The 26,622-nt window shown below is 39.9% G+C and overlaps 1 protein-coding gene across 3 annotated transcripts; it reads left to right on the top strand.

Annotated features, from left to right (window-relative positions):
• The first annotated feature begins 18,769 nt into the window (after positions 1–18,769).
• LOC116753261 (ras-related protein Rap-1b-like) lies at positions 18,770–19,526 on the top strand. 3 transcript variants are annotated; one of them, XM_032630838.1, is made up of 3 exons: positions 18,770–18,824; positions 18,948–18,979; positions 19,221–19,526. In XM_032630838.1, the coding sequence occupies exons 1-3, from the start codon at positions 18,770–18,772 to the stop codon at positions 19,524–19,526; spliced, it is 393 nt and encodes a 130-aa protein (XP_032486729.1). The 3 variants fall into 3 exon arrangements, with proteins under 3 accessions (XP_032486729.1, XP_032486730.1, XP_032486728.1); XM_032630839.1 differs by lacking the exon at positions 18,948–18,979 and having other exon boundaries at positions 18,770–18,946; positions 19,323–19,526; XM_032630837.1 differs by having other exon boundaries at positions 18,770–18,979.
• Positions 19,527–26,622: the final 7,096 nt, after the last annotated feature.

The raw sequence follows: 26,622 nt of genomic DNA, 5'->3' as shown, positions 1-26,622 counted from the left end.
AAAAGATATTCCATGCAAATGGAAATTTAAAAAAAGATGGAGTAGCAATTCTCATATCAGACAAAATTGACTTTAAAACAAAGACTATTACAAGAGACAAAGAAAGACCTACATAATGACCAAGGAATCAATCCAAGAAGAAGATATAACAATTGTAAATATTTATGCACCCAGCATAGGAGCACCTCAATAGATAAGGCAAATACTAACAGCCATAAAAGGGGAAATTGACAGTAACATCATCATAGTAGGGGACTTTAACACCCCACTTTCACCAATGGACAGATCAACCAAAATGGAAATAAATAAGGAAACACAAGTTTTAAATGATACATTAAACAAGATGAACTTAATTGATATTTATAGGACATTCCATCCAAAAATAAAAGAATACACATTCTTCTCAAGTGCTCATAGAACATTCTCCAGGATAGATCATATCATGGGATATCAATTACAGGAAAAAGTGTGTAAGATATACAAACACATGGAGGCTAAACAACACACTACTTAATAATGAAGAGATCACTGAAGAAACCAAAGAGGAACTCAAAAAATACCTAGAATCAAATGACAATGAAAACACAATGACCCCAAAACCTATGCAATGCAGCGAAAGCAGTTTTAGGAGGGAACTTTATAGTGATACAATCCTACCTCAAGAAAAAAGAACTCTCTCAAATAAACAACCTAACATTACACCTAAAGCAATTAGAGAAAGAAGAACAAAAAAAACCCCAAAGTTAGCAGAAGGAAAGAAATCATAAATATCAGATCAGAAATAAATGAAAAAGAAAAGAAGGAAACAATAGCAAAGATCAATAAAACTAAAAGCTGGTTCTTTGAGAATATAAACAAAATTGATAAACCATTAGCCAGACTTAGGATAAAATGAGAGAAGACTCAGATCAATAGAATTAGAAATGAAAAAGGAGAAGTAAAAACTGACACTGCAGAAACACAAAGGATAATGAGAGATTACTACAAGCAACTCTATGGCAATAAAATGGACAACCTGGAAGAAACAGACAAATTCTTAGAAGTGCACAACGTTCCCAGACTGAACCAGGATGAAGTAGAAAATATGAGCAGACCAATCACAAGCACTGAAAATGAAACTGTGATTAAAAACCTTCCAACCAACAAAAGCCCAGGACCAGATGGCTTCACAGGGGAATTCTATCAAACATTTACAGAAGAGCTAACATCTATCTTGCTCAAACTCTTCCAATATATAGCAGAGGGAGGAACACTCCCAAACTCATTCTGTGAAGCCACCATGACTCTCATACCAAAACCAGAAAAAGATGTCAGAAAGAAAGGCCTACTATACAGGCCAATATCACTGATGAACATAGATGCAAAAATCCTCAACAAAATAGTAGCAAACAGAATCCAACAATACATTGAAAGGATCATACATTATGATGAAGTGGGGATTATCCCAGGAATGCAAGGATTCTTCAATATATGCAAATCAATCAATGTGATACACCATATTAACAAACTGAAGGAGAAAAACCATATGAAAATCTCAATAAATGCAGAGAAAGCTTTCAACAAAATTCAACACCCTTTTAGGATAAAAACCCTCCAGAAAGTAGGCACAGAGGGAACTTTCCTCAACATAATAAAGGCCATATATGACAAACCCACAGCCAACATCGTCCTCAATGGTGAAACACTGAAACGATTTACACTAAGATCAGGAACAAGACAAGGTTGTCCACTCTCACCACTATTTTTCTGCATTGTTTTGGAAGTTTTAGCCACAACAATCAAGAGAAGAGAAAGAAATAAATAAAAGAAATCCAAATCGGAAAATAAGAAGTAAACTGTCACTGTTCGGAGATGACATGATACTATATATAGAAAATCCTAAAGATGTTACCAGAAAATTACTAGAGATAATCAATGAACTTGCTAAAGTAGCAGGATACAAAATTAATGCACAGAAATCTCTTGCATTCCTGAACACTAATGATGAAAAATCTGAAAGTGAAATTAAGGGAACACTCTCATGTTTCATTGCAACAAAAAGAATAAATACCTAGGAATAAACTTACCTAAGGAGACAAAAGACCTGTATGCAGAAAACTGTAAGAAACTGATGAAAGAAATTAAAGGTGATACAAATAGATGGAGAGATAACCATATTCTTGGATTGGAAGAATCAACATTGTAAAAATGACTATACTATCCAAAGCAATCTATTGATTCAGTTCAATCCCTCTGAAACTACCCCTGACCTTTTTCACAGAACTGGAACAAAAAATTGCACAATTTGTATGGAAACACAAAAGACCCCAAATAGCCAAAGCAATCTTGAGAAAGAAAAACGGAGCTGGAGGAATCAGACTCCATGACTTCAGACTATACTAGAGAGCGACAGTAATCAAGACAGTATGGTACTGGCACAAAAACAGACATATAGATCAATGGAACAGGATAGACAGCCCAGAGGTAAACCCACGCACATATGGTCCGTTATTTTTGATAAATGAGACAATGATATACAATGGCGAAAAGACAGCCTCTTCATTAAGTGGCTCTGGGAAATTGGACGGCTACATGTAAAAGAATGAAATTAGAACACTTCCTAACACCATACACAAAAATAAACTCAAAATGGATTAAAGACTTTGGGCTTCCCTTGTGGCGCAGTGGTTGAGAGTCCACCTGCCGAAGCAGGGGACACGGGTTCGTGCCCCGGTCCGGGAAGATCCCACATGCCACTGAGCGGCTGGGCCTGTGAGCCATGGCCACTGGGCCTGCGCGTCTGGAGCCTGTGCTTCGCAATGGGAGAGGCTGCAACAGTGAGAGGCCGCAACAGTGAGATGCCCGCGTACCGCAAAAAAAAAAAAAAAAAAGGATTAAAAACTTAAATTTCAAGCCAGAGGCTATAAGACTTTTTGAGGAAAAAATAGGCAGAACACTCTATGACATAAATCACAGCAAGATCCTTTATAACCCACCTGTTAAAAAAATTGAAATATAAACAAATTGGACCTAATGAAACAATAGATTTTGTGCAGCAAAGGAAACCATAAAGAAGACGAAAGCCAACCCTCAGAATGGGAGAAAATATTTACAAATAAAGCAACTGACAAAGGATTAATCTCCAAAATTCACAAGGAGCTCATGCAGCTCAATATCATAAAAAAAAAAAAAACCCAAACTAAAAATGGGCAGAAGACCTAAATAGACATTTCTCCGAAGAAGATATAGAAATTGTCAACAAACACATGAAAGAATGCTCAACATCATTAATCATTAGAGAAATGCAAATCAAAACTACAATGAGATATAATCTCACACCAGTCAGAATGGCCATCATCACAAAATATACAAACAATAAATGCTGAAGAGGCTGTGGAGAAAAGGGAACCCTCTTGCACTGTTGGTGAGAAGGTAAATTGATACAGCCACTATGGAGAACAGTATGGAGGGTCCTTAGAAAACTGATAAAAACTACCATGTGACCCAGCAATCACAGTGCTTGGCATACACCGTGCAAAAACCATAATCCAAAAAGAGTCATGTACCACAGTGTTCATTGCAGCTCTATTTACAATAGCCAGGGCATGGAAGCAACATGAGTGTCCATCAACAGATGAATGGATAAAGAAGATGTGGCACATATATACAATGGAATATTAGCCATAAAAAGAAACGAAATTGAGTTATTTGTACTGAGGTGGATGGACTTACAGTGTGTCATACAGAGTGAAATACGTCAGAAAGACAAAAACAAATACTGTATGGTAACACATATATATGGAATCTAAAAAAGAAAAAAAAGTCATGAAGAACCTAGGGGCAGGACGGGAATAAAGAAGAAGACTTACTAGAGAATGCACTTGACGATACAGGGAGGGGGAAGGGTAAGCTGGGACAAAGTGAGAGAGTGGCATGGACATATATACACTACCAAATGTAAAACTGATAGCCAGTGGGAAGCAGCCGCATTGCACAGGGAGATCAGCTCAGTGCTTTGTGACCACCCAGAGGGGTAGGACAGGGAGGGTGGGAGGGAGGTGCAAGAGCGAAGAGATATGGGGATATATGTTTATGTATAGCTGATTCACTTTGTTATAAAGTACAGACTAACACACCTTTGTAAAGCAATTATACTCCAATAAAGATGTTAAAGAAAATAAAAGGTATCAATGTGCACATTTCAGAGACTTAAAAAAAACAAAAAACAAAACAAACAAAAAAAAACACCTCTCTTCTCCAGTGGCAGTTCTCAAAGGAATTGACAGTTGAGTGATGTCAGACAACAAATTCCCGAGAGCTGGGGCAAATAAACTCTGTAGGTCATGAAGGGATATCTGGATGGTGTCGCATACAATCCATTACAATGAACAAATATTTGTAGGAAAAAAAAATCATGATCCTTGGTAGACAAAGAGCTATAAAAGCACCAAGTGAGCCTCTGATAGCAAGAGTCGGGGTTGGAGTGGAGATTCATCAATAGGTATATTACTTGTTCCCAGGTAGGACTGCTGTGTTAAAACTCTCTGACTTGCTACCTCCTTATGATTCTATTATTTGGCTCTCAGTGCCTTATGGAATGTTGGGCATGCAATAATATTGACTGATGATATTGATATAAAGGGAAATATTTGTAATCGAGCCTTGTTAAAATGTTAGCTTATTTGAGGCAAAATTTTATGTAAGATTTGTTTAGAGTAAAAGTTCACCCCTCAACTGATCATTTTGTGGTCTTGTGTGTGTCTGTTGGCCCTTGTCATAAAATAACTATTTTTTTACATCTTTATTGGAGTATAATTGCTTTACAATGGTGTGTTAGTTTCTGCTTTATAACAAAGTGAATCAGTTATACATATACATATGTTCCCATATCTCTTCCCTCTTGCGTCTGTCTCCCTCCCACCCTCCGTATCCCACCCATCCAGGTGGTCACAAAGCACTGAGCTGATCTCCCTGTGCTATGCGGCTGCTTCCCACTAGCTATCTATTTTACATTTGGTAGTGTATATATGTCCATGCCACTCTCTCACTTTGTCACAGCATACCCTTCCCCCTCACCATATGCTCAAGTCCATTCTCTAGTAGGTCTGTGTCTTTATTCCCGTCTTACCCCTAGGTTCTTCATGACATTTTTTTCTTATATTCCATATATACGTGTTAGCATACGGTATTTGTCTTTCTCTTTCTGACTTACTTCACTTTGTATGACAGACTCTAGGTCCATCCACCTCACTATAAATAACTCAATTTCATTTCTTTTTATGGTTAATATTCCATTGTATATATGTGTCACATCTTCTTTATCCATTCATCCAATGATGGACACTTCTCTGGGCTATTGTAAATAGAGCTGCAATGAACATTTTGGTACATGACTCTTTTTGAATTATGGTTTCCTCAGAGTATATGCCCAATAGTGGGATTGCTGGGTCATATGGTAGTTCTCTTTGTAGTTTTTTAAGGAACCTCCAAGCTGTTCTCCATAGTGGTGGTACCAATTCACTTTCCCACCAGCAGTGCAAGAGTGTTCCCTTTTCTCCACACCCTCTCCAGCATTTATTGTTGGTATATTTTTTGATGATGGCCATTCTGACTGGTGTGAGATGATATCTCTTTGTAGTTTTGACTTGCATTTCTCTAATGATTTAATGGTGTTGAGCAATCTTTCATGTGTTTGTTGACAATCTCTATATCTTCTTTGGAGAAATGTCAGTTTAGACGTTCTGTCCACTTTTGGATTGGGTTGTTTGTTTTTTTGTTATTGAGCTGCATGAGCTGCTTATAAATTTTGGCGATTAATCCTTTGTCAGTTGCTTCATTTGCAAATATTTTCTCCCATTCTGAGGGTTGTTTTTTGGTCTTGTTTAAGGTTTCCTTTGCTGTGCAAAAGCTTTGAAGTTTCATTAGGTCCCATTTGTTTATTTTTTTTTTAATTTCCATTTCTCTAGGAGGTGGGTCAAAAAGGATCTTGCTGTGATTTATGTCATAGAGTGTTCTGCCTATGTTTTCCTCTAAGAGTTCTATAGTCTTTAATCCATTATGACCTCATTTTTGTGTATGGTGCTAAGGAGTGTTCTAATCTCATACTTTTCCATGTACCTGTCCAGTTTTCCTTGCACCACTTTCTCCACTGTACATTCCTGCCTGCTTTATCAAAGATAAGGTGACCATATGTGTGCGTGGGTTTATCTTTGGGCTTTCTATCCTCTTCCCTGGATCTATCTTTCTGTTTTTTGTGCCAGTACCATACTGTCTTGATTACTGTAGCTTTGTAGTATAGCCTGAAGTCAGGGAGCCTGATTCTTCCAGCTCCGTTTTTTGTTCTCAAGATTGCTTTGGCTATTTGGGGTCTTCTGTGTTTCAATACAAATTGTGAAATTCTTTTGTTCTAGTTCTGTGAAAAATGCCAGTGGTAGTTGGATAGGTAATACATTGTATCTGTAGATTGCTTTGGGTAGTACAGTCATTTTCACAATGTTGATTCTTCCAATCCAAGAACATGGTATATCTCTCCATCTATTTGTATCATCTTTAACTTCGTTCATCGGTGTCTTATAATTTTCTGCATAGAAATCTTTTGTTTCCTTAGGTAGGGTTATTCCTAGATATTTTATTCTTTTTGTTGCAATGGTAAATGGGAGTGTTTTCTTGATTTCATTTTCAGATTGTTCATCATTAGTGTATAGGAATGCCAGAGACTTCTGTGCATTAATTTTGTATCCTTCTACTTCACCCAATTCATTGATTAGCTCTAGTAGTTTTCTGGTAGCATCTTTAGGATTCTCTATGTATAGTATCATGTCATCTGCAAACAGTGACAGCTTTACTTCTTTTTCGATTTGGATTCCTTTTATTTCCTTTTCTTCTCTGATTGCTGTGGCTGAAACTTCCAAAACTATGTTGAATAAGAGTGGTGAGAGTGGGCAACCTTGTCTTGTTCCTGATCTTAGTGGAAATTGTTTCAGTTTTTCACCATTGAGGACAATGTTGGCTGTGGGTTTGTCATATATGGCCTTTATTATGTTCAAGAAAGTTTCCTCTATGCCTACTTTCTGGAGGGTGTTTTATCATAAATGGGTGTTGAGTTTTGTCGAAAGCTTTCTCTGCATCTATTGAGATGATCATATGGATTTTTTTCTTTCAGTTTGTTGTATGGTGTATCACATTGATTGATTTGAGTATATTGAAGAATCCTTGCATTCCTGGATTAAACCCCACTTGATCGTGGTGTATCATCCTTTTAATGTGCTGTTGGATTCTGTTTGCTAGTATTTTGTTGAGGATTTTTGCCTCTATATTTATCAGTGATGTTTGCCTGTAGTTTTCTTTCTTGGTGACATCCTTGTCTGGTTTTGGTGTCAGGGTGATGGTGGCCTCGTAGAATGAGTTTGGGAGTGTTCCTCCCTCTGCTATATTTTGGAAGAGTTTGAGAAGGATAGGTGTTAGCTCTTCTCTAAATGTTTGATAGAATTTGCCTGTGAAGCCATCTGGTCCTTGGCTTTTGTTTGCTGGAAGATTTTTAATCACAATTTCAACTGCAGTGCTTGTGATTGGTCTGTTCATATTTTCTATTTCTTCGTGAGGCAATTTTGGCAGGTTGTGCATTTCTAAGAATTTGTCCATTTCTTCCAGGTTGTCCATCTTATTGGCATAGAGTTGCTTGTAGTTATCTCTCATGATCTCTTGTATTTCTGCAGTGTCAGTTTTTACTTCTCCTTTTTAATTTCTAATTCTATATATTTGAGTCTTCTCCCTTTTTTTCTTGATGAGTCTGGCTAATGGTTTATCAATTTTGTTTATGTTATCAAAGAACCAGCTTTTAGAGTTATTGATCTTTGCTATCTTTTCCTTCATTTCTCTTTCATTTATTTCTGATCTGATCTTTGATTTCTTTCCTTCTGCTACTTTTGGGGTTATTTTGTTCTTCTTTCTCTAGTTGTTTTAGTTGTTAAGTTAGGTTGTTTATTTGAGATGATTCTTTTTTCTTGAGGTAGGATTGTATTGCTATAAACTTCCTTTTTGAATGCCTCTTGCTGCATCCCATAGGTTTGGGTCATCGTGTTTGCATTGTCATTTATTTCTAGGTAGTTTTTGATTTCCTCTTTGATTTCTTCCGTGATCTCTTGGTTATTATGTTGTGTATGTTTTAGCCTCTCTTTGTTTGTATTTGTTACAAATTTTTTCCTGTAATTGATATCTAGTGTCATAGCATTGTGGTTGGAAAAGATACTTGATACGATTTCAATTTCCTTAAATTTACCAAGGCTTGATTTGTGACCCACAATGTGATCTATCCTGGAGCATGTTCCATGGGCACTTGAGAGAAGGTGTACTCTGCTGCTTTTGGGTGGAATGTCCTATAAAATTCCATGATGTTTAATGTATCATCTAAAGCTTGTGTTTTCTTATTTTAATTTTGGATGATCTGTCCATTGGTGAAAGTGGGGTGTTAAAGTCCCTTACAATGATTGTGTTTTTGTCGATTTTCCCTTTTGTGCCTGTTAGCATTTGCCTTATGTATTGAGGTGCTCCTATGTTTGGTGCATAAATATTTACAATTGTTGTACCTTCTTCTTGGATTGATACCTTGATCGCTATGTAGTGTCCTTCCTTGTCTCCTATAATAGTCTTTGTTTAAAGTTTATTTTGTTTGATATGAGAATTGCTACCCCAGCTTTCTTTTGATTTCCATTTGCATGGCATATCTTTTTCCATCCCCTCACTTTCAGTCTGTATGTGTCCCTAGGTCTGAAGTGGGTCTCTTGTACACAGCATATATACGGGTCTTGTTTTTTTTATCCATTCAGCCAGTCTGTGTCTTTTGGTGGGAGCATTTAATCCATTTACCTTTAAGGTAATTATCAATATGTATGTCCCTATTACAATTTTCTTAATTGTTTTGTGTGTATTATTGTAAGTCTTTTCCTTCTCTTGTGTTTCCTGCCTCGAGAAGTTCCTTGAGCATTTGTTGTAAAGCTGGTTTGGTGGTGCTGAATTCTCTCAGCTTTTGCTTGTCTGTAAAGATTTTAATTTCTCTGTAGAATGTGAATGAGATCCTTGCTGAGTCAAATAATCTTGGTTGTAGGTTTTTCCCTTTCATCACTTTAAATATGTCCTGCCACGCCCACTGGCTTGCAGAGTTTCTGCTGAAAGATCAGTTGTTAACCTTATGGAGATTCTCTTGTATATTATTTGTTGTTTTTCCCTTGCTGCTTTTAATATTTTGATAGTTTGATTAATATGGGTCGTGGCATGTTTCTCCTTGGATTTATCCTGTATGGGACTCTCTGCTCTTCCTGGAGTTGATTAACTCCTTCCTTTCCTATATTAGGGAAGTTTTCAACTATAATCTCTTCAAATATTTTCTCAGTCCCTTCTTTTTCTCTTCTTCTTCTGGGACCCCTATATTTCGAATGTTGGTGCTTTTAATATTGTCCCAGAGGTCTCTGAGACTGTCCTCAATTATTTTCATCTTTTTTCTTTATTCTGCTCTGTGGTAGTTATTTCCACTATTTTATCTTCCAAGTCACTTATCCATTCTTTGGCTTCAGTTATTCTACTATTGATTCCTTCTAGAGAATTTTTTTTCTATTTTTATTCTTGCTTTTTTTTTCTTTCCAGAGAATTTTAAATTTCATTTGCTGTGTTGTTCATCATTGTTTGCTTGCTTTTTTGTTCGTTTAGGTCCTTGTTTAACATTTCTTGTATTTTCTCCATTCTATTTCTATGATTTTGGATCATCTTTACTATCATTATTCTGAATTCTTTTTCAGGTAGATTGCCTATTTCTTCTTCATTTGTTTGGTCTGGTGGGTGTTTACCTTGCTCCTTCATGTGCTGTGTGTTTCTCTGTCTTCTCATTTTGCTTATCTTACTGTGTTTGGGGTCTCCTCTTCACAGGATGCCAGTTCATAGTTTCCATTGTTTTTGGTGTCTGCCTGCAATGGCTAAGGTTGGCTCAGTGGGTTGTGTAGGCTTCCTGGTTGAGGGGAGTACTGGCTGTGTTCTGATGGATGAGGCTGGATCTTGCTTTTCTTGTGGTTAGGTCTGCGTCTGGTGGTGTGTTATAGGATTTCTGTAACCTTATCATGATTGTAGGCAGCATCTCTGCTAATGGGTGAGATTGTGTTCCTGTCTTGGTAGTTGTTTGGCATAGGGTGTCCAGCACTGTAGCTTGCTGGTCGTTGAATGGAGCTGGGTCTTGGCGTTCAGATGGAGATCTCTGGGATGTTTACATCATTTGATAATTACGTGGAGCTGGGAGGTCTCTTGTGGACCGATGTCCTGAACCTGGCTATCCCACCTCAGAGGCACAGGCCTGACACCTGGCCAAAGCACTAAGGCCTGTCTGCCATATGGCTCAGAATAAAAGGGGAAAAAAATATATATATATAAAATAAAGTTATTAAAATAAAAATAATTATTAAAAATAAAAAAAATTTTTAAGTAATTTTAAAAAGGAAAGAAAGAAGGGAGCAACCAAACCAAAAAACAAATCCACCAATGATAAGAAGTGTAACTATACTAAAAAAAAAAAGGACAGATGGCACCCTAGGACAAATGGTAAAAGCAAAGCTATACAGACAAAATCACCCAAAGAAGCATATACATACACACTCACAGAAAGAGATAAAGGAATAATATACATATGTTGTTGCTCCCAAAGGCCATTGCCTCAATTTTCGGATGATTCATTGTCTATTCAGGTATTCCACTGACGCAGGGTAAATCAAGTTGATTTTGGAAATTTAATCTGCTGCTCCTGAGACTGCTGGGAGAGCTTTCCCTTTCTCTCCTTTGTTCGCAGAGCTCAGTTTTTGATTTGGCCTCGCCTCTGTGTGTAGGTCGCCTAAGGGTCTCTGTTCTTCGATCAGACAGGATGGGGTTAAAGTGGCAGCTGATTAGGGGGCTCTGGCTCACTCAGGCCAGGGGGAGGGATTGTTACAGACTGCAGGGTGAGCCTGTGGCAGCAGAGGCCAGCGTGACATTGCAACAGCCTGAGGCACACAGTGTGTTCTCCTGGAGAAATTGTCACTGTCCCACAGTGTTGCGCTGCACAGGCTCCCAGGAGGGGAGGTGCGGATAGTGACCTATGCTTGCACACAGGCTTCTTGGTGGCTGCAGCAGCAGACTTAGCATTTCATACCTGTCACTGGTGTCCGCGCTGATAGCCACGGCTCATGCCTATCTCTGGAGGTCATTTAGGTGGTGCTCTGAATCCCCTTTCCTCACGCATCCCGAAACAGTGATCTCTTCCTTCTTAGGCAGGTCAGATGTTTTCCCGGTCTCCCTCCTATTTAGCTGTGGCTACTAGTCTACTTCAGGCTGTGTTCATGCAGCCAACCCTAGTCCTCTCCCTGGGATCTGACCTCTGAAGCTTGAGCCTCAATTCTCACCCCCCCGCCCCACCCGCCCCGGCAGGTGAGCAGACAAGCCTCTTGGGCCAGTGAGTCCTAGTCAGCACTGATCCTCTGTGAGGCAATCTCTCTGCTTTGTCCTCTGCACCCTTGTTGCTACGCTCTCCTCTGTGGCTCCAAAGCTTCCCCCTTGCCACCACCACCCCCTTCTCCGCCAAGGAAGAGGCTTCCTAGTGTGTGGAAACTTTTCCTCCTTCACAGGTCCCTCTCCCTGGTGCAGGTCCCATCCCTATTCTTTTGTCTCTGTTTTTTCTTTTTTCTTTTGGCCTACCCAGGTCCGTGGGCTATTTCTTGCCTTTTGGGAAGTCTGAGGTCTTCTGCCAGCGTTCAGTAGGTGTTCTTTAGGAGTTGTTCCATATATAGATGTATTTCAGATGTATTTGTGGGGAGGAAGTTGATCTCCACGTCTTATGCTTCAGCCATCTTGAAGGTCTCCCCTAACAATGATTTTGAAGCAAAAAAAAAAAAAAAGCTCCAACTAGCAACTGCCCATGAACACACTTGAAACAGATGAAAAATGGAAAGTCTCAGCAAAGAAATCAGAAGTCTCAGCAGAAGACACCGCAGTGGCCAGGACGGGTCACAGAGCCTTCCCTAACAGGAAGGGGAGAAACCAGTCTTGTCTCTTTTTGAAGACTTCTCTTTCTTCCTAGGGTCTCCATTCCAAGGAATCAGGAAGCTTACATTGAGTCCAATCATCTTGGTGGACACGTGTGACTTTCTTTTCCAAGCTGATGGGACCTTGTGTAGGCCCTGTCCCCCTGCTTCTCTGTGGTTTCTTTATGTTTGATCTTGGACATCCCTTATAACTCCATTTAACTTAGTTATTAAGTTCTTAAATTAAACGTGGATGGACACGGGGGACCTGGGTTGACAGGAAGTCTTGGAGACAGTTCTAAGAGGACGAAATTCCTAAAGAGAAAGAGAGAATAGGCTTGCATCCCAGAAGCCTACAGGGAAGGAAGTGGATAGGCTCAGGAGAGGTTAGAAGAAGGATATGCTTTTTGTAAGTGCTGAAAATCTCACTGAGTCTCATTGTTAGTGGCCTTATGTAGAGTTCCATCTTCCACATTTGTCTGGGACTGATGGGCTCTCTCCTTCTAGACAAAAATGTAACAAGGGAATGGAAGTTGTCACTACCAAGTGGGTCCTCTAACCACCATGCTCAGGAAAAGAGCATGGAAGGCTTCCTATACCAAAAGCAAATTTTTGGGTGCCAATCATCTTGAATATTGACTAAGGAAGATAACCTTCCTCTGACCCAGGGTAGGACTGGCTGGAGGCTGAGGCAGCGGGATAGACTAGGGAAATTTAGGGCTGATTAGAAGGAAGCACAATGAACAACATAGGGCAGAAAGAGCAGACATGACCAGGAGTGGTAAGCATCTGGTTTGGATTGCAAAGGATCACCTTTTAGACACTTCCTCCTCCAACCTCCAGAGCTTCAATTAAACCATCTGACTCATGATGTGAAAACCCACATAATTCAGCTGCACCATCAGCAGCAGCAACAGAGACCACTGGCTCTGCAGGACCACTGCTGATGCAGTTTATATTCTTTTGGTCGCTAACTAATGAAAAAACAAAAAGTCTCAACAGGTATTATTTAAATTCCTGTGGAGACTCTCTCATTGTTTAAGGCAATGGTTCTTAAAGTGTGGTCCCTGGACCAGCAGTGTTAGCATCACCCGAGAAATAATTAGAAATGCAAATTCTCGAGACCAATCTACTGTATCAGACACTCTGGATCTTAACTCTGAGTCTTATAAGTACTCAACACCTAGCAATTGAAAACACATCACCTCAAAGTTCTGTAATCCCTATGCCCCTTAGCTTTAACCAGGTTACCCTTTTAGAATTTTTAGGAATTTGAGGGGGGCATATTTCACCCCTCTCACGTAGCATACAAAGGAATAAATTGAACAACCTCAGTGTTTCTCTCCTCACCTATTTTTAGAGCTCTTAGCACATAAAATGAAAATAAAAGACTTTTTTTATTAAAGAAAATCCATAACAAATTGGAAAGCAGCAGATGCCACATTAAGATCAACATCTTGCAAAAGGTATATCCTTATGGGATACAGATATTTTGTCAAATTCATGGAAAGAGAAGAAAACAGGGTAGAGAGGAGTAGGCTCCAGAGAGTCAGCACCACCTGCTGCTCAGCCTGTGTACATTCCTAGCAGGTGCCCTCATTACTCATTCTTGATAAGGGTGTTTCTCACCTTGAGCACAAGGACTCTCCCAGCACGCCTGCCTCTGACTTCTTTGTGCTCCATCATCTTCTGTTGTCCCAAGTACTGGTCATATTTTCTCTCTTTGCCTCCATTTCCTCCTTCTTTTGTGGGCTTGCCAGTACCTTCCTGTCTATGCTGGGCCAAGGTAGAACACATCTTGGCCCTTCCTACCTCTACTGGCCACCTGAAGACATGTTCCCCACCCATTACCTTAATTGTGGTTCTCATAAGAGAGAGCTATCTTCACTCACCACTTACATACATACTCTTTTTTAGCTAAAGAAGGACTCAATGCTAATAACGCCTTTCAGGTTGCTAGATTTGCCAAATAGAAATACAGGAAGCCCAGTTAAATTGAATTTCAAATAAACTATGAAATATTTTTTGTAATGTAAGTATGTCGCATGTAATACTTGGGACATACTTATACTAAAAAAGTATTCATTGTTTATCTGAAATTCAAATTTAACTACGTGTCTTAAAATTTACCTGGCAAGCTTACTTCCAGGGATCAGGGGGTTCCCATTTCATTTGCTTAACTCAGGAGAGTCACTTCCTATCAGAAAGGAACAAAAATAAGGACAGGCTTACCTGCACACTAGTCACATATTGATTAAATATTGAAATGACAATATTTTTCATATATAGGATTAAAATGTATTATGCAAATTAATTTCACCTGTTTCTTTTTACTTTTTAAATGTGGCTGTAGGAAAATCTAAAATTTTATATGGAGCTCACATTTACAGTTCACATTACATTTCCAATGAACAGCTCTGGCATAGAGTCAAAGCCATGTCAGGGAGACCAAATAATTACCATCAGGCCAGAAGCCAGGTGCCAGCCTGCCCAGAAGAAGTTAGATTCTCCTCATTAGAAGGTGTGGCTGAAATGGTTGGGATGTACAGAATCCTTGAGTGTAATTTTATGTGCACAAAGTTGTAGTTTTCATTGTTTTTCTTTTCTATTCTGACCAAACCTTGGTGGTTTTTGAGTGATTCCAGAACAAATAGGATTAGGACTGATGTTTCCTATTAAGTATATTTGCAGTTGAATTATGACATTAGATTGAGACACAGTGGGAGGAGGCAGGATGGGGCTGATTAAAGATGGTTAGTTGGGAAATGTTCTTGTTCCTGGAAGCTGTGCTGAGTTGTTCTTGTTTACTCCTTTTTCTTCTTTTGGTTTTATGGTTGCAAATTGGTGGTGGCAGGACAGCTCTGATTATATTTGCTAGAGGCAAATGAAAATTTCATCAGCCAATCTCTGTGAGTCTCTTCACTTCTGAAAACTATTTACAGAACTGGGTTCCTGGAAGTGGCACTTTTTTAAAAAATAACACAATATTTTAGGGTCCCAAAGTTTAGATCTAGGACTTAAATTCTCTTTGATTTCCCACTTTCTTCCTCCCCCAACTGCCTAAGCTCCTTCTGAAGTTCTTGGGAAGTAAAGAAACAGTAGTGAGAGCAAACCAAATAAAAATTCAAGACCTTATAGAGAGCAAGGGTTTGGTCTATGGTCAAACAACTTGACCTTTACCAAGTTCCATTTGAAATCTATATGTCAACCATGTCAAACTGAAGAATCAGCTCTCAGCTGCAGAATCCACCATCTGTCCATTTCCACTTTTTCTCCTTAGTCTCACTACCCGCTGCCCAGTTTTCCACATTGCCCTCCACAGACCTTGTTACCTGGTTCTATGATATGCTATCCAAGGTCTCAGGCCAGTGGGAAGGAGTTGCTGTCACATTTAGCAGCTGGCAATCTAGTGAATCTAGTGGTTATTTCATCTAATCCTGCAGACCTCCCCGAAACATAGGTCTTCTTGTTGGCATTGCTGTCATTTTGAAGACTTTGTAGTACATGTGTGACATGTATTACTGTAACAGGAGCTGATGGCACTGGTGTAGGGGCTATGTGCCAGATTCCATTTTGAGAAGAACATCTCACTTTCCTTGAAGTCTTGATATCTCAGACCCAAAGGAGACTGAGACTGTGTAGAAGGGATGGTGGGTGCTGGCTGACAAGGAAATTTGAAAGTATTGCTACTAGCTGCTCTCTTTCCCTCATGGGGAATTCTAGTTTGTCTAGAGGAGTCTGAGGCAATGGCATCTGGCGTGGAGTTCTGTCAAATGAAGCTGGTGATTTGCCAGAAACTCACCATCTACTGGTCATTGGTCCTTGTCCTGGATGAAATGGAAACTGGAGATGTAACGTAACTTTCTAAATATAGGTGCCAGGATAAATGAAAACAAAACAAAAAATTCGGAAGTCTCAGGCTCAGCCCATCATCCCATATGGCCAAGTGTCAACTATTAGACTCTTCCTTTGCCTTATTTACTGCCTACTCATAATCATGTTACTCATGATTATGTTTCTGTGCTATCTTGGGTTTCATCCATAAGGCAGTGCATTTTAACAGGTAAAATCAGAGCCAGTAAGGGGAGGGACAAGGTCTGGATCTTGGCTTCATATGTTGTGATGGTGGTTGGAGATAGCAAGACAGGAAAGGAACAGGACCCAATGGCACTGCAAACTCCAGTCCTGGTTGAAGCATGAAGTGGTGGAATGCCCCAGCAGCTACAACAGTGACTACAAATATAGATAGGTGGTTCCGGTTATGTACTGCAGTAAATTAAACCATCCCAAAGTTAATGGTGTAAAAACCAAAGTTTTTATGCTCAGGAATTCTGTGTGTCAGGAGTTTGGAAGGAGCATGACGGAGACGGCTTGTCTCTGTCTACATTGTCTGGGGCCTCAACTGGGAGGATTTGAAGGCTGAGGATGACTTGACAGCTAGAGCTAGAATGACTTAAAGACTTGATCACTCACACCTTGCAGTTAGACTTTAGCTGGGACTGTTGGCCTGAATACCTACACGTGACCTTTCCATATGGCAGCTTGGGCTTCCTCACAGCACGGTGGTTGGGATCCAAAAGGAAGAATATCAAGAGAAGCAGGTGGAAGCTGCATATCCCTTTCTGACCTAACCTTGGGAGTAACACATCATTACTTCTGCCATACTCTCCTGGATACCTCTACTCTCCTGTAGAAGTTCCAGGTCCCTGGTCAGAATCATGTAGCGGGGACACAGACACCACTTTTCCATGGGAGGAGTGATAAAGAAATTTGGGGTCATGTTTTAAAACACAATATCCTCTGACCACAATTGTTTACATTCCTTCCATGTGCAAAATATATTTACTCTTCCCAAGTCCCTACAGAAGTCTCACCCCATTATGAAATCAGGTTCAGCCTCAAGGTCTAAGTGCAAATGAGGTTCCCTGGGTCTGGTTCTTCAAATCCGGCTCCTTGAGCACTAATCTTCTCAATCTGAAGACCTGTGAACTGAAGAGATTATCTGTCCCACTGTAGTGGGATAGGCATGGGGTAACTGCAATTGACACTCCCATTCCAAAAGAGGGAAAACAGGTTGCACACAGCAGCCACTGAAATTCTCAAATTCTGCAATCCAACAAGGAACATTTGACTAGTTTCTTATCAGGGCTCAATACTACTATCTGAGAATATTAATTCCGTGGCCCTTGACTCTGCTCTCTGGGCTCTTAGTTTTATCCTCAGAGTTATGTTTCCTTGTCCTCAAGAAATAGACTCACAGGTAATGCAAGGAATTTGGAGAAGGGAGGCAGCTGACATCTGGGCTACTTGTCCATAGGGAGCAGAGCTTTGGCCCCTGGGTTTGGTTTTGGAGCAGGGATCTGGCCATTCCTGGGCATAGAGACTGGAGATACAGTGGGACATTCAGCCCTGGTCCTTCTTCAGGGGACTAGATAGAAATTAGTGTCCAACATCCCTCACACAAAGTGAGGTAGAGTGGAGGATCCAGGTTGATGGCAGAATATTATTATAAGGCAAAGAGTGAAGCTATTTCAATCCATATGAAGTAGGTTAAATCAGCAAAAACTTTATGCTTGCTTTTTTCCCCAAATTTATTTTGCTTCCTAAAAGTTTATCAGGGCCCTTTGAGAGCTGTATTCTTCACAGTAATATTAAAATAATGCAATAACTTGCTGTTTCCAGGTCACACAGTAAAGGAGCTTTAACCTGAAGTAGTTTTCCTTCAGAGCTAGTAGGATATTTTAGTTACCTCCTTACAGTTTATAGTTCACATACTCCTAAATAGTATTGAGGCAGGATACTTAAAAGAAAACCAAGATTATCAAAATAAAAGATCAAAAACTGTATGCTAAAAATTAGTTAATTTATCATTAGTGATTAAATATTAAATTTGCTCTGAGCTTCATTCCAGAAAAAGCTTTAACACAGCTACGTCTGACATATCTTTGAAAATGTACAAACAGCTATTTGCTTCTGGAAATATTTACTTCCAGTTCCTTTAAAGATGAAATTTCTCTTAGTGTATATAGAGCATTGTTTAGAAGTTTATTCTGAATTGAATGTTTGAAGTTAGAGAGGTCTTGAGAGGGCATCAATTTCGGTTCTTTCTGTCTACAGATGAATGTTGGAAGATCTAAAGAGATTCAGGGCTTTGCTCATAGGTCAGACTGATTGAGCAGAGCTGGGGTTGACTGCTAGCTCCATATTCTTCCCCTTATACCATAGAGGAGAGATTCTTACCTCTGAAGTTTTCAGAGTTACTTCTAAATAAAGTTTAACGAGAAAAAAATTAAAACTATATATTTGCAGTAAGAAATTATGATTTGTTATACACTGGTCTTATTTCAGATATAAAGGGACTCTAAAGAAACATGAACCAGCATGGCTGGACAGTGGTGAGTACAAGGGGACTGAGGTAGCGGAATCGAGAGAGAGCAATAAGGGTGAGATTGTGCAGGAAGGCCCCCAAGGAAGCCAGAAGTCATTCTTCTGGTCACTGCCTTGCAGGGATGCTCCAGAGAAAATGAGAGATTGAGTCTGGATGCCACTACCCTCCACTGAGGTTAAGGGCTTTACAAAGCAGAATTTGATCAGGTCCAAGAATTTCAGCTTCGGTAAACCAGCTGGATCTGCGGCGGCAGCAGTAGCAGCAGGACCGCGTGGCTCTGGGAGCAGCGACCCAGAGGGAGCAGGAGGCGACGCTGGCTGCAGGGACCCGGTGACAGCACAAGAGGTACTAGGTTTTACAAGTTTGCAACATGCATGAGTATAAGCTAGTCGTTCTTGGATCGGGAGGAATTGAAAAATCTGCTCTGACTGTACAATTTGTTCAAGAAATTTTTGTTGAAAAATATGATCCTATGATAGATTTTTATGGAAAGCAAGCTGAAGTAGATGCACAACAGTGTATGCTTGAAATCTGGGATACTGCGGGAATGCAACAATTTACAGCAATGAGGGATTTGTACATGAAAGACAGACAAAGCCAAAAAAATAAAAGGGCTTCCCTGGTGGCGCAGTTGTTGAGAGTCCGCCTGCCGATGCAGGGGACACGGGTCCGTGCCCTGGTCCGGAAAGATCCCACATTCCGCGGAGCGGGTGGGTCTGTGGGCCATGGCCACTGGGCCTGCGTGTCCGGAGCCGGTGCTCCGCAAGGGGTGAAGCCACAGCAGTGAGAGGCCCTCGTACCGCAAAAAAAAAAAAAAAAACAAGAAAAACGGACAGAGCTTTACATTAATTTATTCCATCACAGCAGAGTCCACATTTAATGATTTACAATGTCTGAGAGAACAGATTCTTCGAGTTAAACACACTGATGATGTTCCAATGATTATAGATGAAAGAGTTGTAGGAAAGAAACAAGGTCAACATCTAGCAAGACAATATGCTGTCTTAGAATCTCTGCAAAATAAAATAAATGCTAATGAGATCTTTTATGACCTAGCGCAACAAATTTACAGAAAAACTCCAGTGCCTATGAAGGACTGCAAAAAGTCATCATGTCAGCTGCTTTAATATACTATTGATAAATGCATTGCAGCTCTGAGCCAGGTCTGAAGAACTGTTGCTCACGTCAACGGTGCCAGCATTCCAATTTTGTTAAACCTACCAACATGTTAAATTTTCTGTGGCGGAGCACTTTAAGAGGCAGGTGAAAGCTACTTCATCAGTTTGCACATTCTAATCACTTTCCAGTATCACAAGAGAGATTTTTACTTATATAATAGTCCTAGAGTATGCAGCTGGTAAAATCAGAAGCTACAATCCAGTATTACTGCTAAGAGACATTTTTCATCCACCAATGTTGTATATGTATGAAAATGGTGAACACACCCCATACTTTGTACCGGAGAGTATAATAATGTAAATCCTAAAAGCACCACTATTTTACCATAATAAAAGAAAGCCCAAAGAGCTCCTATATAGACTACTCCAGATAACTTTGCTTCTTTGATACTTGTAGTTTATTGTAATCTTTTTTAAGAAATTCAAGGTCATTATCATTGTATTTTATTCACTTACCTTGTATTGTAATCGCTTTGATTAACACAGCTATACAGTTTTTTAAATTAAAAGAACTGTGGAGATAGTGATCTTGTCTTTAAAATATGATAGTCCTTTCAGGAAAATGTCTTAGATTAAAGACGTTGCTTTTAATATCTGTTGGGAAGAAAATGTCCAGACTTTTCAAATCTTTTATTATATGTTTCTTCTTTTGTTTACATAGGGAACATTTATAGTTGTGTGTACAGTGGGGGTTTACAACAAGAAGTGTATATATTCAAACAATTTTTTAATTTTTGTAAATAATGTTCAGGCTTCTGCAGCTGGAGATTCTCACTGTGACTCCCCTGCTTGCTCATGCATAAGTGTATTTGCAATACCAAATAAACAGGTTTAGTATTTTTACCTGTTAGTGATTGTTTCACATGTGTAACGTTTTGGTTGAGATGTTAAATGGTGAACGAGTACTGTGGATGTAAATGTGGGAAGTAATTTTAATCATGTGTAATTGGTCACAAGGCCTAAGCTGCCATCACGATTGTTATTTTATTTAACAATACCTGTTGCCTTGTATGCATTAACATTTGGGTGTACAGATTGTGTGTCTAATCCAACAGGTAGCCACAGTATTTAAACTGACCAACCTAATGTTACAACTACTTTGAGGTGGCCAAATGTAAACTAAAGGCCTTAGTGAGAGGCCCGTGTACCACACAAAAAAAAAAGTGGTACAATTTTGTGTAACTTAGCATCAGTAGTTCAATAAATTTGGATTGCGCAAGAGCTTGCGCTTATTAAAAAAGAATTTAAAAGAATTTCAGCTTCTACATGTTGTTTGCTGACATTTCCTCCAGTAACTAGTTAGGATTCAAGCAGAAAGATAGGACCATGTAAGTGATATAAACGATTTATTGCAGGGACAAGACCTCATGCAATTGTGGGAGCTGGTTGAGCAGTGTGAGTCTGCTGCCCTGTGTCTGTGCTGGGCCTGAGGTCACTGAGGCCTGCAGTCCAGAAGGGAAGATAAATGTGAAGCAGGGGCAAGAAAGGACAAACTAGAATCACAAAGACAAAATGGAACCCACAGCAGTCTCTCAAGGTCTCCAAACCTCCAACCTCAACAATGTGGGTGACCTGCTGGCACACTACACTCTAACGCTGCTCATGAACTTGGCCCAGGATTCAAAAAGTTAAGGAGAAGCTCCAGTGGGAACTGGACAGAGTTGTGAGCCTGGGGCTGCCCAAAGCCAAGGTGGGCCATGAGATTGGTGAGTGTGAGTGGACTGTAGCTGCACCTGCCCTGAAATACGTCACTTACACTTTCACGCCTCCTGCACCTTTCCTGTGAGTTTAGCCCTAACCCAGAACCATGCAGGAAAGGGAATTCTGGGAGATGTAGTTCCATCTTAGCTAAAGAGACTTCATACCTACCACCACCTCTATGAATTAAATTATCCATCTTATCCTCCCAAAAACCTCATATTCAGTGTGCTAGCCAAAGGGTTAGCAGGTTGGCTATTTTTTTGGAGATTTTTAGGAACGCTTAGAGAGGAGGCATGTATGTCAGCAAAGACAATATTTCATGAAACAAATTAGCAGAGGCATTCATGGAAGGCCACACTGAAAGCGGTGTACACAGTAACTTTTAAGGACCAAACTTTCACATAAATGAGACACATCTCTACCTCAAATTGTAACTTCTGAACTAGAACACTGAAATCTGAATAACTTGAAAGTATTTTGTAGAAGAGCTCTTGTTTCACTTAGAGAATAAACTGAACCTTGGGAAAACCTAGATTTGATAGACAGAAATAGAGAGGGAAAGGAAAAGAGAAAGGGAGAAAGAGAGTTTGAAAATAAAATACAGCACTTACTATGACCTCAGGGCTAAGTAGAGCAGATAAATTTCCCTTGAAGGTTCTTGAGATATGAACTGCAAAGGCAATTACTAAAAATACTGTTTGGTTAATCTTCCCCTTGACAATTCACTTGGGTGCCCTTTGACTGGGACATTCTCCACACCACCCCACACCGCCACCCTTGCTCTTAATAAAGCTAACATGCACAGTCCCCGACTTATCCGTCTGCAGGCTTAACAAAACTTGAAAGACTTCCCTAGACCACATGCCACAGAAGAGAAATTCTGGGCGCGGGACAGGTGGATTTGCAGCTTTGCTCACGGGGCTAAATCCAGAGGCCGTTTCTCCCAGAACAGAAAAACAGAGGCTAATATTAGCTTTATTTTGCTTTGTTGTTAGGTGGATACTAAAAAGGGACTAAAATTAACGTCCCAGTGACCATCTAGGGAATGAACAGCATCACCTGGTGCTGTGCCCTGTTGGGAGCAGTGAGAGGCATTGGGTTTGCTATAGAGGAAGAGTTTATCTTGGTCTGTGAATCAGGCAACGTCTGTTCACTTAGTTGGAGGCTGAGGAGTTTACTATCCAGTGAGACAAGTGATTACATGTTCCTGCCATTTCTACAATATGCGTTTGGTTTTTTGAGGTGGCATGCTTCATTAATGAATATTTTCTAATATCAGAACATAGATGTTGTTTGCATTTTTGGTAAAAAGTACATAACATTAATTTTATCATTGTAATCATTTTTATGTGTACAGTTCATTAGTATTAAGTATACGCAACTCTACATTAATTAAAAACGAATTCCTTCCTCCCCTCAGCCCTTGACAAGTACTCTTTTTTCTTTCATTTTTTTTGAGCCATTTTATTGAGGTATGATTGTCATAAAAAACTGTGCATATCTATAAAAAGGAAACAATAATTTGATGTGTTAGGAAATAAGTATACTCATGAAACCTCTACTACATTCAAAGCCATCCAACATCTCACCTCCAAAAGCTTCCTCCTACCCCCTTTATATTTTTAAATTTTTATTTATTTTTAATATAATTTTTCTTTTGTGGTAAGAGCACTGAACATAAGATCTACTGACCTAGCAAATTTTCAAGTATACAGTACAGTACTGTCAACTACATATAGGCCTTATGTTGTACAGGAGGTCTCCAGAATTTATTCTTCTGCTCTAACTGGAACTTTGTACACTTTGACCAATACCTTCCCATTTCCCTGTCTGTCCAGGCCCAGGTAACCACTATTCTATCTACTATCTTTTCTGTGAGTTTATGAGATTCCTCATAAAAGTGGGATCATACAGTATTTGTCCTTCTGTGTCTGGCTTATTTCACTTAACATAATGTCCTCCAGGCCCATCTGCCTTGCCGCAAAAGGTAGGATATCCTTCTTTTTAAAGGCTGAATAATATTCCATATATATATATATATATATATATATATATATATATATATATATCACATTACCTTTAGCTATTCGTCAATGGACTTTTGGGTTGTTTCCATTTCTTAACTATTGTAAATAATGCTGTAGTGCACACGAGTGTGAAAATATCTCTTCAAGATCCTGCTTTGAAATCTTTTGGATATATAACCAGAAGTGGGATTGCTGTATCATATGCTAATTTCATTTTTAATTTTTTGAGGAATCTCCACACTGTTTTCCATAATGGCTGCACCATTTTACATTCCCACTAGCAGGAGGATGCACAAGGATCCCAACTTCTCTGCATCCTCACCAACATTTGTTATCTTCTATTTTTTGATAGTGGCTATCCTAATGGACGTGAGGTGATATTGATAGCAAACAGGACCCTGTGGGGCTCCTGGGCACAAAAGTCTTTCTGTATCCCCCAATTATTTTCTTTAAAAAAATATTTATTTATTTGGTAGCACTGGGTCTTAGTTGCAGAAGGCACACTCCTTATTTGTGGCATGCGTTAGTTGAGGCATGCACGTGGGATCTAGTTCCCTGACCAGAGATCAAACCTGGGCTCCCTACATTGGGAGTACAGAGACTTATCCACTGTGCCTCCAGGAAAGTCCCCTGTCCCCCATTTCTTGATTATAGGAAATAAGCTTCATGCAGCCTCCACGATCTTCCCTGAGGGCAGGTTCAAAGAGATGCTAATTAGGGAAGGGAGGGGATATGAGATAAGGGGGAAACAATCAAAAGAAACAATAGTGCAGCCTTGGGGCAGGGTCCAGTTTCCCCCTCAAGGGATATACAGTACAGTGTCTTTGAATTGTTTTGCAGATACTTGAAACCCCCCACCAGGTGGGAGAAGTTAACTGTATGTTGCCCACAAGCCGGGAATAGACCCCAGACCAGTTGGAACCAGAAGGTTGATGATGCTGACTCCCACTTACCTCACCACTAACCAATCAGAAGAATGTCCATGAGCTGATCATCCCCTCTTTGAGTCATTACTATAAAACTCCTCACTACACGCTCCAGGTAAGGACACAGCTTTGTGGGCATTAGCCTGTTGTGGCCCCCTTTGCCTGGCAAAGCAATAAAGCTATTCTTTCTACTTCACCCAAAACTCTGTCTCCAAGAATTAATTTAATTCAGTCTCAGGGTACAGAGACAAGATTCGGCTTCAGTATCTTATTGTGGTTTGCATTTCTTTTATGATTAATGATGTTGAGCATCTTTCCATTGAGCCTAAGTATTTATAAGAAAAGAATCTTGTGGAGAATAAAATGAAGAAAAGTTAGGGTAGTAACATTGATGGCAAATCTCATGGCCATGATAAGAACATATTCCCTTTCTTTTTCTTTTAATTTTTAAAATTAAAAAAAATTTTTGGTCATGCTGAGCAGCATGTGGGATCTTAGTTCCCCAACCAGGAATCCAACCAATGCCTCCTGCATTAGAAGCATGGAGTTCTAACCACTGTACCACCAGGGAAGTCCCTCCCTTTCTTTTTTATGTTGCACTGTATGTGAAACCTCCCACATAGCTTAGTCATCTTTTCTTCTGTTATTTGAGCACACTTGTACTCTCTGACATGATCCCGAACTAGAAGCTAAGTTTCGAATTTATGAGTCATAGATTGCTGGAACTGGAAAGGATGTAAGAGATATTTTAATTACAACATCCCCATTTTACAGCTGAGAAAACTGTGGATTAAAAAGTGAAAAAGAGGGTGCACCCTGGTGGTGCAGTGGTTGAGAGTCCGCCTGCAGATGCAGGGGACACAGGTTCGTGCCCCGGTCTGGGAAGATCCCACATGCCGTGGAGCGGCTAGGCCCATGAGCCATGGCTGCTGAACTGCGCATTCGGGAGTCTGTGCTCCACAACAGGAGAGGCCATAACAGTGAAAAGTCTGCGTACCGCAAAAAAAAAAAAAAAAAAGTGAAAAAGAATTCAACTGTGAAGAAATATATCAACATAAGAGGAAAAAATCTTTCTAATTACTGAAAAATCTAAATTCTATTTCATCCCCATTACAAAAAAGTTCTATCAAATCTGGAAATATTGGAAGACTCAGTTTCCTGTGGTTGAGCACATTTTGAATGATTATCACAATTTTTCCAAGGTCTCCGTAAGATGTTTTGTGCTGTAATCCCCTCCTCTTTGTAAGTCCAATGTGACTGAGTATAGGCTTTGGAACTCAGGACAGATTATTGGCTCATATAACTCATAACGTACTAACTTTTGTTTAAGTTTTGAGAATGAGAGTAAATTCACATATGTGATGTCATGATGGTGAAAGGAACACGAAGTTAGGAAAAAACAGCAGGTCAGCTTAACCATCATTACTGAACCCCCATCTTGTGGCAGGTGCTGTTCTGGGCCTCATGAAGTATATGAAATCTCAACAACATGGACAGGAGCCTCAAGGCCAGTACAGGCCCAGCAATTCTTCCCAGAGCATGTCCTGTGTATTAGGGGTCTCCTGAGAAAAAGAAACAATAGGATGTATGTATGTATATAAAGATAGTTATGATAAGGAATTGACTCGCATGAATATACAGGCTGAAAAGTCCCAAGATTTGTACTCAGCCAGCTGGAGACCCAGATGAGCTGATGTTTCAGTTTGATTTCTGATGCCAAAATATTGGCTCTCTGTAAACAGTTGCCAAATAGAAATACGGAGACAGAATTTAGGAGGAAAGAGAAAGAGTAACTTTATTTCTTTGCCAGGCAAAGAGGGAACACAGCAGGCTAGTGCCTCCAAAAACTGTGCCTCCTTGGAGAGGGTAGTAAGAAGTTTTTATAGTAATGATTCAAAGAAGCCATGATCAGCTCATGGACATTTTTCTGATAGGTTGGTGGTAAGGTAAGTGGGAGTCAGCATCATCAACCTTCTGGTTCTAACTGGTCTGCAGTCTTTGTTCTTGTAGGCAGCATATCATCATTAATCGCTAACTTTTCCTACCTGGAGGGGATTTCAGTATCTGCAAAATAGCTCAAAGATATTGTTGTGTGTGTGTCCATTGATTGGGAACCAGGACCTTGCCCCAAGGCTGAACTACTGTTTCTCTTGACTTTGTTTCTCCCATGTCTCATATCTCCTCCCTTCCCTAAATAACAGCTGCTTGAATCTGCCCGTTGGCACTCAGGGAAGGTAATGGAGACTGAATGAAGGCTATTTCCTATAATCAAAGAAACGGGGGCACAGAAGGTCTTTCTGCCCAGGAGTCCCACAGGGTCCTGCTCAGCATCATTCTGAAGGCAGGAAAAGATTGATGTCTCAGCTCAAAGTAGTCAGGCAGGAGGAGGTA

The sequence above is a fragment of the Phocoena sinus genome, chromosome 4 (genome assembly GCF_008692025.1).
Source record: "Phocoena sinus isolate mPhoSin1 chromosome 4, mPhoSin1.pri, whole genome shotgun sequence".
Lineage (NCBI taxonomy): Eukaryota > Metazoa > Chordata > Mammalia > Artiodactyla > Phocoenidae > Phocoena > Phocoena sinus.
The sequence above is the reverse complement of the archived record's forward strand: the minus strand, read 5'-3'. Positions and strand labels throughout refer to the sequence as shown.

What these genes read in the sequence shown, in the direction of transcription:
- LOC116753261 (XM_032630837.1), top strand. Translation starts at nt 18,770, where the DNA reads ATGCATGAGTATAAGCTAGTCGTTCTTGGATCGGGAGGAATTGAAAAA. An exon ending in CAGCAATGAGGGATTTGTAC is followed by an intron (nt 18,980 to 19,220) that starts ATGAAAGACAGA and finishes AAAAAAAAAAAC; the next exon opens with AAGAAAAACGGACAGAGCTT.